Raw genomic sequence first — 12445 nt, 5'->3', positions numbered from 1 at the left:
CTTAACAACATTCATGATAAAGACACTCATCTTTTTGAGTATCTTTGTTCTTACAGCCATACCAATTCGACGCACTTATATTCTCAAAAATATAGTTGAAGTTGCCGAACTTGGTGCAGAAGATCTTGAACCTTGTGGGGAATTTAGCAACCTTGTTTTCAGGTTATAGAACCCTAGGCCGAGATGCGTTCATTCCTCAGCTGTAGTCGCTAAGTGTAGAAGTCAGCAATGCATTCGACACCACCACCACATATATTCTACTCACCCGACCAATCTTGGTCGCGAGTTGGCATGCTCGCATTCACAAGAATGATGTAGTTAGCTCAATAGTTGCTTGGCATGCGCTCCACGTAAGTCTTGTAATTTTTAGGATCAACAAATCCACATCAAACATATACATATCACTACAGTGACATAGTGCAGTTTTGAGGGCGAACCACTTAAACTGTATTGTTTATCACTTAGCCTTTTATCTCAAGGCCCATTAAGAGTTGACCTTCCAAATTTTGAGCGTTAATATATTGCATAAGCACAATTATTTTGGTACACCAAGGGGCTGTTACTACAACGATGATTTGCTCATCATTTCTAATGACACAAATTATCATCTTCCGAAACCATTTCTTGCACGGTCGAAGACATCGTTTTGGAAATTCGTCTATGGATAGCCACATAAGTTGTTGGGGTGCCTTTGTTTTGATAAGGGTGGTGCTATCTGCAAAATTATTTTTACCTCTCACACACTCCTTTCAATTTCCGACCGTTGGATCGTGTGAATTGAAGAAAATTAATGGACAAAAATTAACGAAGGTGTGTGGAAAGTAAAACAGAATGTGTGAATAACATGACTCTTTCAATAATTCATAGAGGTATCAGACTAACAAACATACTGTTCAACAAAAGTCTCACGACAAAAGTGCGCATGGTCCTAGAGCGGAGCTAACCTGTATGGTAGAGGAAATGAAAATTTGGCAATGTTTTTTTATGGGTCGAGTCGAACTGGGGCCAACATGTTATACATTCTTAATCACGTGTTTTGTTTATAAAATAAGGAAAACTAATGAAAAGGGCTTGAAAACTTTGAATCTTAACCAAAAACTATGTAACAACTTTATTTAATGGTTAGGACAAAGCCCAACACTAAACTAGTCCTATTAAGATGGCCCAAACAATTAATTTTCAATTTTACCCCTAATGGCAAGTCTCTTGTCCGTTTGATATCTCTTCCGGATCTCTCTCTGCTGTCTCCCTCTCTCCATGACACAACGACGACGATCTTCGCCACCACTGCTACCTCAAACCAGCCCTGGCCCGAAATCCCAACCGACGAAAAGCTTGGCTCCACTGACCTCAATTCAATCTTCCAATCTTTGGTGTCTTGCTATTTCATTTGAGCCGTGCCACTCATTTTCATCTGAATCTGAGAGAGAAAGAGAAGTGAAGGGAAAGGAAGAAGAACCACGTCTAAATCCTCATCTTCCGTGCTCCGTTGCCCCAACCGTCAGCACATTTGTCATCACACTCGCTCTCAAACATCATTAGGTACTACTCTCACTCATCTCCTCGCTGTCTCAGTCCATTGACGTCAAGGAGAACTGTATCAGCGTCTACAACAACGTTGCTAGAGTTCCTATCGAGATTCAGTAGGAGGAGAGGGTCTACGTCCTAGAGTTGAACTTCGAGCACCTTCTGACTAGTAGCAATTACTATGACACGGTGAAGAAGACCATGGGTGGATGCAATGACTACGACGCCAAGCTTACGAACATTTTCTCCATCGAGTTCATCATCGAGAAGACGAACGTACAAACATGTATAAAATTGTGGATTCCCTAATTTATGTGATGTATGATTTGTGTTTAGGGTTTTAGTGTTTTGTGGAATTTACGAATTAGCATTTGGTCTTCTATTTTAGGGTTTGATGTGTATAAAATTGTGTATTTTAGGGTTTCAATGTTTGGTGGAATTGCAAAATTAGGATTTGATCTCATGTTTGTGATTGTTCGTTTGGTGTAATTTTGTTTTGTAACCTGTGATTTATTGAGGTTACTGTGACTAATTGTTCTATGGATTTGAAATGGATTTGCGAATTTCGATTGACTAAACATTGCAACATGATGTATACATGTACTCTACCTATATGGGTTTGAAATGGATTTCCAATCGATGAGAGTTGATGTATACATGTACTCTACCTATAAAATTCACATTCTTTCCCAAATGCTCTTCAGTTCACAACATTCACTAGCATGCTTGTGTAAGTTTAGTTTAGAATGGTTACTTGGATAATTTTTTCGAAAATTTCTATTGTGATATTTTTGTAATCTGTTGTTTAATGAAATCTACATTTTGTGTAAAGTCAAACTGATGAATGCTCAGAGTTGTAGGATAAATCTTAGAAGAACAACTTGAAACGGCTCAACAAACTGTTCTCTCAGTGATACATGCGATGATTTAGTAATCTAGTTCTAATTTTTCTAATGCATTAGCAATCAGCTCAAACGAATTGATTTATTTTCTAGCTTGCATAATCTAATGGTCAGGATAATTGTACAATATCAATGCATATAGATTTAGAGTGCTCAACAACCCAAGATGCAGCCTCACGCACTCCGAATTAGGTTCGTCGATACTCCCATCATATCATCTTAACCATTTAATTAATTACCTTAGACCTCTTGAACACAATCGTAAAGTTTACAAGCATATAAGGAGGATGCAAGAGACCAAAGCACAATCTTGAAATTTCACGGATTACCAAGATTTGCGCATTGCCGCATATTTTTGTAGATACCGAAGGCTTAGGCTTCCCATTATATTGATGCATTGAGTGTTTCCTACAAACATTCTCCATTTACAAATTCATAATAAAGAATAACATCATATATAGTTGGTTAATTATTTTGTTATTAAGTTTTGTTTTGTTGACTTTTGAACGAGGTTAGGAATGTATGCATTTTATTTATCCTCATAAAATAATACATTGTCTCCATGAAAGTTAATTTATCAACTGTGTCAGTAGATTAGAGGTGATACAACCCACTATGATGCAGTTGTGAATCCAGCAGCATCTGGAGTACTTTCAGCCGGATTGAAATTAGCTCAGTGCGAAAAAATGCCTTGGAAAGAATGTGAAGGTATAGTTGAATGGAACGAGGGTCCTTGTAAAGTCATTTCTTGATTATGTTGACCCTACTTACAATATGATCAATTATTATCATATGCTTGTTGATTAAGATCAAGATGCTTAATTATTATTATTATTCTATTATTTTCTTAAACGAACACTTACTATTTATCAACGAACACTAGTACTATCACTATTTCGTAAACTAAACACTGACTATTTCTTGTAAACTAAACACTGACTATTTCTTAAATGGAACACTAGTACTATCACTGTTTCGTAAACTAAACACTGACTATTTCTTAAACGGAAATCACTGTTTTGTAAACTAAACATTGACTATTTATCAAACGAACACAAGTACTATCACTGTTTCGTAAACTAAACACTGACTATTTATCAAACGAATACTAGTACTATCACTATTTCGTAAACTAAATACTTACTATTTCTTAAACGGAACACTAGCACTATCACTGTTTCGTAAACTAAACACTGATTATTTCTTAAACGGAACACTAGTACTATCACTGTTTCGTAAACTAAATATTGACTATTTATCAAACAAACACTAATACTATCACTGTTTCGTTAACACTGATTATTTCTCAAACTGAACACTAGTACTATCACTGTTTCGTAAACTAAACACTAACTATTTTTTAAACGGAACGCTAGTATTATCACTGTTGTACTATCACTGTTTTGTAAACTAAACACTGACTATGTTTCGTAAACTAAACACTGACTATGTTTCGTAAACTAAACACTGACTATTTCTTAGACGGAACACTAGTACTATCACTATTTCGTAAACTAAGTATTGACGTACTATCACTATTTCGTAAACTAAACACTGACTATTTCTTAGACGGAACACTAGTACTATCACTATTTCATAAACTAAGTATTGACGTACTATCACTGTTTCGTAAACTAAACACTGACTATTTATTAAACAGAACACTAGTACTATCACTCTTTCGTAAACTAAACACTGATTATTTCTCAAACAGAACACTAGTACTATCACTATTTCTTAACTGAACATTGACTACTTCTTAAAATGAACACTATTTCTTAAATTAAACACTGACTATATCTTAAACCGAACATTAGTACTATCACTATTTCTTAAACTGAATACAAGTACTGTCACTATTTCGAAAACTAAACACTGACTATTTATCAAACGAACACTAGTACTATCACCGTTTCGTAAACTAAACACTGACTATTTATCAAACGGAACACTATACACACACACACAGAGACACGAGTTCAATTTTATAATGAGATAGATCGAAGGCAATTGCATGAGACTTCCAAACATAATTCAGACCAAACATAATCATAAACTAGTTTCCAAAAAAAAAAAACATAATCATAAACGTTGATGTGAGTCTCGCCCTTTAAGTTTCACTGATCCAAGAAATCTTCCGTTAACCTTCATTATTTTGTAGTGATTTGTGTAGAAGTTTGGATTATACAAGTGAATGTGCAATGTGATACACTCAGTGAAATTATGTCATTTTCGAATCTAAAGTTCATTATTTTGTAGTGATTTGTGGAATTTATTTTTTTTTTAAATTTATTTGATGGGAGGTGAGGCGAGGAATTTGAGATAATTAATTATGTTGGGGGTTAATTGGTATCGACTGACAAAAGTTTTTTTTTTTTTTTTGACGAATCCTCTAGAAAATGGCATATTTATAAATAAATGAGGCAATGTCATATTTGTAAATAAATGAAAGTTTAATTCTAACAAAAGTGGGCTGACGGAAGGCAGGGGCATGGATGGAAAATGAATTTCTTATTTTGCACGTGAGGCTTCCTTGTTTTGGTTGTTCTTTCTCGTTTTTGTCTTTTTTCATTAAAGTTTAAGTCTTGTTTATTAAATAAAGTTAGTAAATGGTTTTTGGTTAATAAAAAGTTTGAAAAAGCCTTTTTCATTAAAGCTTCCTATAAAATAACAATAATAATTAGTTATATGCCAATTTTACAAATAGTAAATTCATTTGTATCAAATATGCAATGTCATATATAAATTTTTATTTCATGTGGCATGAACGCAATCACGTTAGTAATGTAGTCGTGTTATGTAAACTTTTAAATACAACAAAGTATTTTCCAAGATTCTTAGTCCCAAACCTTTTGTAAAGTGAGAGATGATGCTGCAAAGCACCAACAACCAATAAGCAGTTAAGGCGAGAAATGTAAGAGTATACTGCCAATTTCCCCCTCAATTTTCACTTAGTTTTCGATTTCCTCTTAAACTTTTTACTTGGAAAATTAAGGATTTAAACTTTTTTTTTGGCTAATTTCTCCCTTACCGTTAGTTTTTCATAAATTCCATCCAAATTGACATAAACTCTTGATGGGGATTTTTACGACCTGCGAAGGGAGGGATATAAACACTTAAAAATACTTGCAAGAGTACAAGCATATCATAGTATAACAGCTCAAGTAAGGACGTTTTCCACAGGGATTGAATGAATAATTTATGATAAAACAAATCTTAATTAATTATTTGAAAACAAAATTAAAAAAAACGTTGATTTAATGACCTAAAATATTAAAAACGAATTTAATTAAAAACAATTAAATAAATTGGGAAAGTAAAGAAAACAAAAGAAAATAGTTTGAAAATCTATTAAACTACTAGGATTCCACCATCATCTTAACAATCATACGTAGTTCTTTTAATTACTTATGATTGTCCACCATTAGGATATTTAGAAAAGTAATTTGATGCAATTTTAGCCGAGGGTTGTCCCTGAAATTGATTAAGGCTTCTTGTGGTTAATATGTGTAATTTCTTAGGATGGACGACACATTTTAAGGGTTGTATGGTTTTTCAAAAGGTTTTCACAAAACTTAATGAGTCTTGCATGTTAACATTTGATCTGGACACCACAGATGGGTTGCATGTTAGATATACGTTTTATATTGAAGGTTATGTTTTCCTAATGTATATCGTATTTGGAACCTGCAATATAAAACGTATATCTAACATGCAACTCATCCGTGATGTTCAGATCAAATGTTAACATGCAAAACTCATTAAGTTTTGTGAAAACCTTTTAAAAAACCATACAACCTTTAAGATGTGTCGTCCATCCTAAGAAGTTACACATATTAACCACAAGAAGCCTTAATCAATTTAAGGGACAACCCTCGGCTAAAATTGCATCAAATTACTTTTTTAAATATCCTAATGGTGGACAATCATCAAGACAATTGACGAAATTGTGACCTCCTTCAATTCAAGAGACAAAGAAAGAAAGAAAGAAAGAAAGAATAGAAGAAGACTTATCAATTCAGGTTAGGTGGCTGACCTTCTTCCTTCAACACCTTTATTTTGTTCTCTTCCTCCTACTATAAATCACAACAATTCCCCCAAAATCCAAAATCCTAATCAACCGAATTGATTGTTAGGAAAGCGGGATTAAGATGTTTATTGGAATGAATATGATCGATCCCGGGTTGATGAGACTCGCTTAGGAGCTGATAAGTCGCATATCCCCCGCCGAGTTCGCCAGGATCCAGCAGCATGTCCAATTCCAACTTCTTCTTTTTCCCAATTCAGTTTCTAGGGATTTAATTTTCTTTGTGTTAGGACATTGGAATATTAGGCAGCTACAAGTCTATCCTTTATGGTATTTTGTTTTATCCTTGTAAAGGTTGGTTTCATGCAACAGTAGGGAATATGGTGATGTGTTCCAATCATTGTATAAAAAATAATACTATGTAAAATAAACATCCATTCTCAATTTTTCATTCAAATTCATAGTCATTCAAAAGATAATATCATCTACATTCATCATTCAAAGGTAATATCATCCAAATTCATCATTCAAAAGGTAATACAAACAAATAAAACAATCACTCATCCAAATCCTCTTCATATAAATCAAAATACAAACAAAGATATCAATCATTCATCTAAATCCTCTTCATCTAAATAAAAGGCAACATCATCCTCTTCATTGCCAACTCTAGTTGAACTTGTTGGTTATGTCATCAATTCATCAAAAGAATCTTCCAAATCATACTCCACATTTCTTCGACTTGAGGATGCTTCATTACCCCGTTTTCTTTTGTATGTAATAGGACCTTGAGGTTGAGTAGGCTCACGAGGAGGAGGAAGAGGAGAAGACTCTAGGCTCTTGAATGTATGAGCCACTTTCATAAACCGGGGGTGGCACATTCCTTACGACCTCAACATTATACAATAACTCATCCTCAAGCCATGTAAGATCTTCGGGAAGAACAAGATCTTCTATCTCCGTTATCCATTCATCATAAGAGGCAATTTCTTCCACAACAATAGGATCATACTTCTCCCTCATTTTCTTACTTCTCTGTTGTAAAGCCAAATTGTACTTGACATAGGCTAAAGCATTAAGCCTTTTGTGTTCAAGCCTATTCCTTCTTTTTGTATGAATCTACAAATAAATCAATTCTATTATTCAAGTCTAATCATCTTAAGCAAAAATGACACTTAAGATACTAATAATATATTTACTTACCATTGAAAATGTGCTCTAATTCCTTTCACATCTTGACGCATTACAAGTAAGGCTTAGAACTCGAATAGCAAACTTCATTAACTCGGGTGTTTTATGCCCAAAACGCTCCCACCAAGCCGCTAAAAAAAATATTAGTAAGGTAAGCAATTTAAGGGTTAATGATAAAAAGATATTAACAATTGACTAATTAAATCTTACTTAGTGTTCACTTTTTCCTAGTTTGCATAGCTATAGAATCCGCAAATGGACCACGCCTATCATTATATTAAACCAATTGAACATCTGCCTCTTCACGTTCTTTCCCTTTCCCAAGCATCCCATCCATGCAAGCAAACAACCCATTTCACACTTCATCAGTATTTGAGAAATTATCATCGAATTGAAATTGTGGGTTTAAGTAATAACCCGCCGCATATAGTGGTTGATGAAGTTGATCATTCCATCTACAATCTATCTTTCTCCAAATAGACATATTTTTTCTCCACTTTGTTAAGATTGCTTGCAATTTTCTCTTTTGCGGCATCCATCAACTCATATATAAAACCCATGGGGGGTCTCTCATCCGAATCAACCTCTCTCAAAACACAAACAAGAGGAAGAACACCCTTAATGCAAAAGGAAACTCGAACCCAAAACTTACGATCATGTAACACATGATGCTTAGCCAACTTTGCTTCATGGGATCTTGCATAGATAATTTCTAACCATTCTTTAGAGGTAAACAAAGCAACAAGATTTTCTTTTTGCTTTTGTAAGCTTTGTAGTGTAAGGAAATAAGTGGCTAACTTAGTGATCGCCGGACGAAGAATTTCCGAATTGTTGGTATACTTTCTCATCAAAGCTAGTATCCATTGATGCTCATATAGATACTTTGAAATACACCTACCATGTTTGAGCGTGTCATCAAACCATGGTATCTTAGAAATATCTTCTAGCATCAAATCAATGCAATGAGCCGTACATGCAGTCCACCACACATTCTCTTTCCTCTCCATAAGTTTTGCCCCGACATTCTTGTAGTTCGAAGCATTGTCGGATATAACTTGAACCACATTCTCCTTCCCAATTTGTTGAATAACATCATCCAAATAGTCATACAACAAATCTTCATTCTTAATAGAGGCTGATGTATCAACCGATTTTAAGAACCAAGTACCTTGCGGGCTATTGACAAGAAAGTTGATTAAACACCTACTTTTGCCATCTGACCATCAATCTGACATAATAGTGCATCCATATCTCTTACAAGCCTTTTGATGTTCTTTCATCATACTTTGTACATCCTCAACTTTTTCTTTGAGCATCCAAGTTCTATATTCATGGCTTGTAGGAGCATCAAAGTCGGGACCAAAATTGGATACCAATTTCATTGCATGAACATAATATTCATTGTTTGCTGCATTGAATGGAATGACAATAATTTGGAACCATCGTGCAAGTGCTCGGGATGCTTGTCTTCTTTCCTCTTTTTTGAAAGGTGTATTCAATGTGGTTTGATGAGCTTCCGATGTAACATACTTATCAAGTGGTCCCCTTGACCTAGTTGGTAGAAAAGAACTGATTTCTTGTGAATGTGTGGTACTTACACTCCCACTCCTACTACTTACATATGGTGTCCTTGTTGTGCCCATATCGACACTTTCACTTTCTTCTCCACCACCATGACACAACTCATGGCTAGCTTTCCTCTTTTCTTTAGTTCCCATAACATTAGCAAAGCATTCTTCCTTCACATTGGGTAGGACTTTTTTACAACTTATCATTCCTCCTGAACTTACTCCACCCAAGTGATGTTTGAATATAGAAATTGAACCCGTGCATTTGTGGTTACAAAAAACACAATAGAAATGCATGGTGACAGGATCCAAATCTTTTGTCCATTGCCAAGCAAAATCTTTCTTAGAAGAAGAAGCCATATTCTTCAATGCCTAAACAATAAACATTCGAAGCATACAGTTAATGAACCAACAATCTATTAATTTATGCAACAATTACTATGATGAACAATGACCATACTCAATTACTTTTTTGAATGAGATAAAGCAATCCAATAAAAAGCTTAATAGAACATTTCGAGAAGATGGACATCCAACAAAAATTGTTTGGAAAATGACTATTGAATAAGAATCAGATAATGTTCATGAACACTTACTAATTTTGGCATATATGCAGATCAAAAAGAGAAAATGTCTTATAACATCTTATCTTTCCATAGCATGTGGCTATTATTTAACTCCTAATTTAATTACTTGGACTTATTTGTACATTAGGCAGGTAAAAAACTTCTACTCATTACCAATACCAACTTAGATTATCATTAAAAATTCACATGAGGCATACGGCATACCAGAGATGCACCACAAAATCATGAAGAAACAATTCCAACATGAGACTAATTTTTTAATTATTTTTATGTACACAATACACAACACATACGGTCCAATCCCTTTAAGCCTTTAGCCACAATCCCAAATCCTTCTCCCATCCCCTTAAGCCTTTAGCCTCCTCTCCTTAGACCTCCACTCCTCTCTGTTTTTCTACTTTCCAACTCCAAGGCTTTCACACCAGTTAAAAAAAAAAAGATCAAATCCCTAACTTTTTCAGAAATTCAGAAACCCTAACCTTTAAAATAGGGGATTTGATTGTGGGCTTGCTGACGACGTTGTGGTGATGGCGTGGCGACTGGAAGAGGACGATCGACTGGGGTGATGCGGCTGTGTGTTTCTGGAGCGAGAGAAGAGGGTAAAGAAGGCAGAACGATAGGGTAGTGGTCGAATATGTATTTTGAAACTAAAAACCCTTACCTAAACGATGTCGTTTTGGGTTTGGGTGGTTTTTAAAAAAGGGCAGACAAGGTACCTGAGACGCCTTGAGGCGCGCTGCCACCACCTAGGCGTTTCCGGCGAAGCATTTCGCCCACTCCAGCAAAACAGAGGCGTTAGCCTCACCGCCCAGCCTCAAAGGCACCCTAGGCTCGCCCCGAGGCTAGTTTTTTAAAACATTGGTTCTAATCGTGAGCACTTCCCCCTCTAGGGTTGTAAATAAGCTTCCTTTCACCATTTGGGAAAGGCATGAATGAAAATCAAATGTCTTAATGTATTCTTTTTTCCTCTTTTTCTCACTCTTTGCACTCTTGCACCTATCATCTGGTATCAACGACAGGTTGCTGCCATCCATGGGGAAAAGCAAAGCCTCCGTGGTAGTGGCCAATGTCATGGAGGCCGATCTAGAACTGGAGTACCAACAACACCAAATCCTGGAGCAGCTCAATAGGTTTCACGATTCGGTGTCTTTGTTAGCCACTCGCCAAGAATCTTTCCAATCGAACTTAATGGACATCCAAGCTTCCTTCGCAATATCAGCCTCGTACAGAACCATTTGATGGAGGAACTCCATGCCTCCAGGCAACCGCTGCTAGCATCCACCACTATTCCTCAAATTCCGATCAGCTATCTTCACATCCCCTTGGGTTCGACATCTACCCCGCTGCCCCAACTCTCCCAACCCACCTCTGCTGGTCCGCCTCCGACATGGGGTACCCACTACTCACTCTCCCTTTCTCTCCCTTATACCCTTACCCCAATCACCGGTTACCTATAGATATCCCCTCTCTACTCAACATCTACAACTACCCTTCGTCCTCATCTTCCATCCTCTTCGTTTCACCTTCTCCAACCACCACCCTTCCTCATGGGGGCACCACCTCCCTTCCTTGGCCTGAAACACATGAAGATTGAGCTATTCCAATTCTCTGAGGATGACCCGTACAATTGGCTGGCTCTAGCGGAGGAATATATGGATTATCATGGGGATGATGCCACCGACCGGGTCATAATTGCAGTCCATTTCATAGGCGATGTTGCACTTTGGTTCAAATGGTACAAGTTGCATATCGGGTTAGAGCTTTGGGCCACCTTTACCAAATCACTTCTCCAACGGTTTGGGTCGGGCGACCAACTGGACTTCAACATGTCTTTTTCTCATGTGTTTTAGAAAGGCTCGCTGGAGGCCTACATCAACGATTTCATCTGTTTGTCATGTTGGGCCCAAGGTTGGTCTGATTCCCAACTCTTAAGGGTTTTCCTTGGTAGGTTTAAATTTGACCTCCAGGATGACATTTTAGCCTAGGCCCCTTGCTCTTAGGCCCGTGCCATCAAACTGGCCCGTATCTACAACAACAAGAACCAATGTTGTGGAGGTCCATTCCGCGCTTTCCCCACCCGGTCCTCCTTCACCTCATTGTGGAGGTCCATTCCGCGCTAATCCACCGCCCGACTAGCGCCTAGTATTTTTTAGAACCTTGATCTCAAGTAAGATTTGTTTTCCCTAATTCCAACTGTCGGTTTAATTGAAAAAATGGTTTTTCTTTCAAGTTGGGTTCATTTTGTGGCCCACTATTTTGTTCAAAGAAAAAACAAACTAGACCCAATATTCTTTGTATAAAATTAGAAAAAAAGTCCTAAAATTATACACATATACTCATATTTTATAATATATAGTGTAAATTTATGTAAATCCGCCTAGGCCACCTAGGCGCTAGGCGCTAGTCCACCGCCCGACTAGCGCCTAGTGTTTTTTAGAACCTTAATCTCAAGTAAGATTTGTTTTCCCTAATTCCAGCTAATCATAAAACTTAACCAACTCTTAATAAATATGCGACTTTGTAATTTGTAACATAATTTGATCAAATGTCGTGGGAACTTGTACTAAAAACCAATCCAACAAACTAAATATCCAGCCCATTAAATAAATAAATAAATGCAACCTTAGACAAATGTGGGGTTAA

At 36.5% G+C, this 12445-nt stretch overlaps 1 protein-coding gene across 1 annotated transcript; it reads right to left on the bottom strand.

Annotated features, from left to right (window-relative positions):
* Window positions 1–7260: 7260 nt before the first annotated feature.
* LOC114819753 (uncharacterized) lies at window positions 7261–10836 on the bottom strand. Its single transcript, XM_029089372.1, has 5 exons — window positions 10717–10836; window positions 8906–9587; window positions 8546–8782; window positions 7720–7778; window positions 7261–7575 (listed from the first exon to the last, which is right to left on the bottom strand). The coding sequence occupies exons 1-5, from the start codon at window positions 10834–10836 to the stop codon at window positions 7261–7263; spliced, it is 1413 nt and encodes a 470-aa protein (XP_028945205.1).
* Window positions 10837–12445: the final 1609 nt, after the last annotated feature.

The sequence above is a fragment of the Malus domestica genome, chromosome 11 (assembly GCF_042453785.1).
Source record: "Malus domestica chromosome 11, GDT2T_hap1".
In the NCBI taxonomy this organism is placed as follows: Eukaryota; Viridiplantae; Streptophyta; class Magnoliopsida; order Rosales; family Rosaceae; genus Malus; species Malus domestica.
Note: the sequence above shows the minus strand (reverse complement) of the source record. Positions and strands in the feature narration are given on the sequence as shown.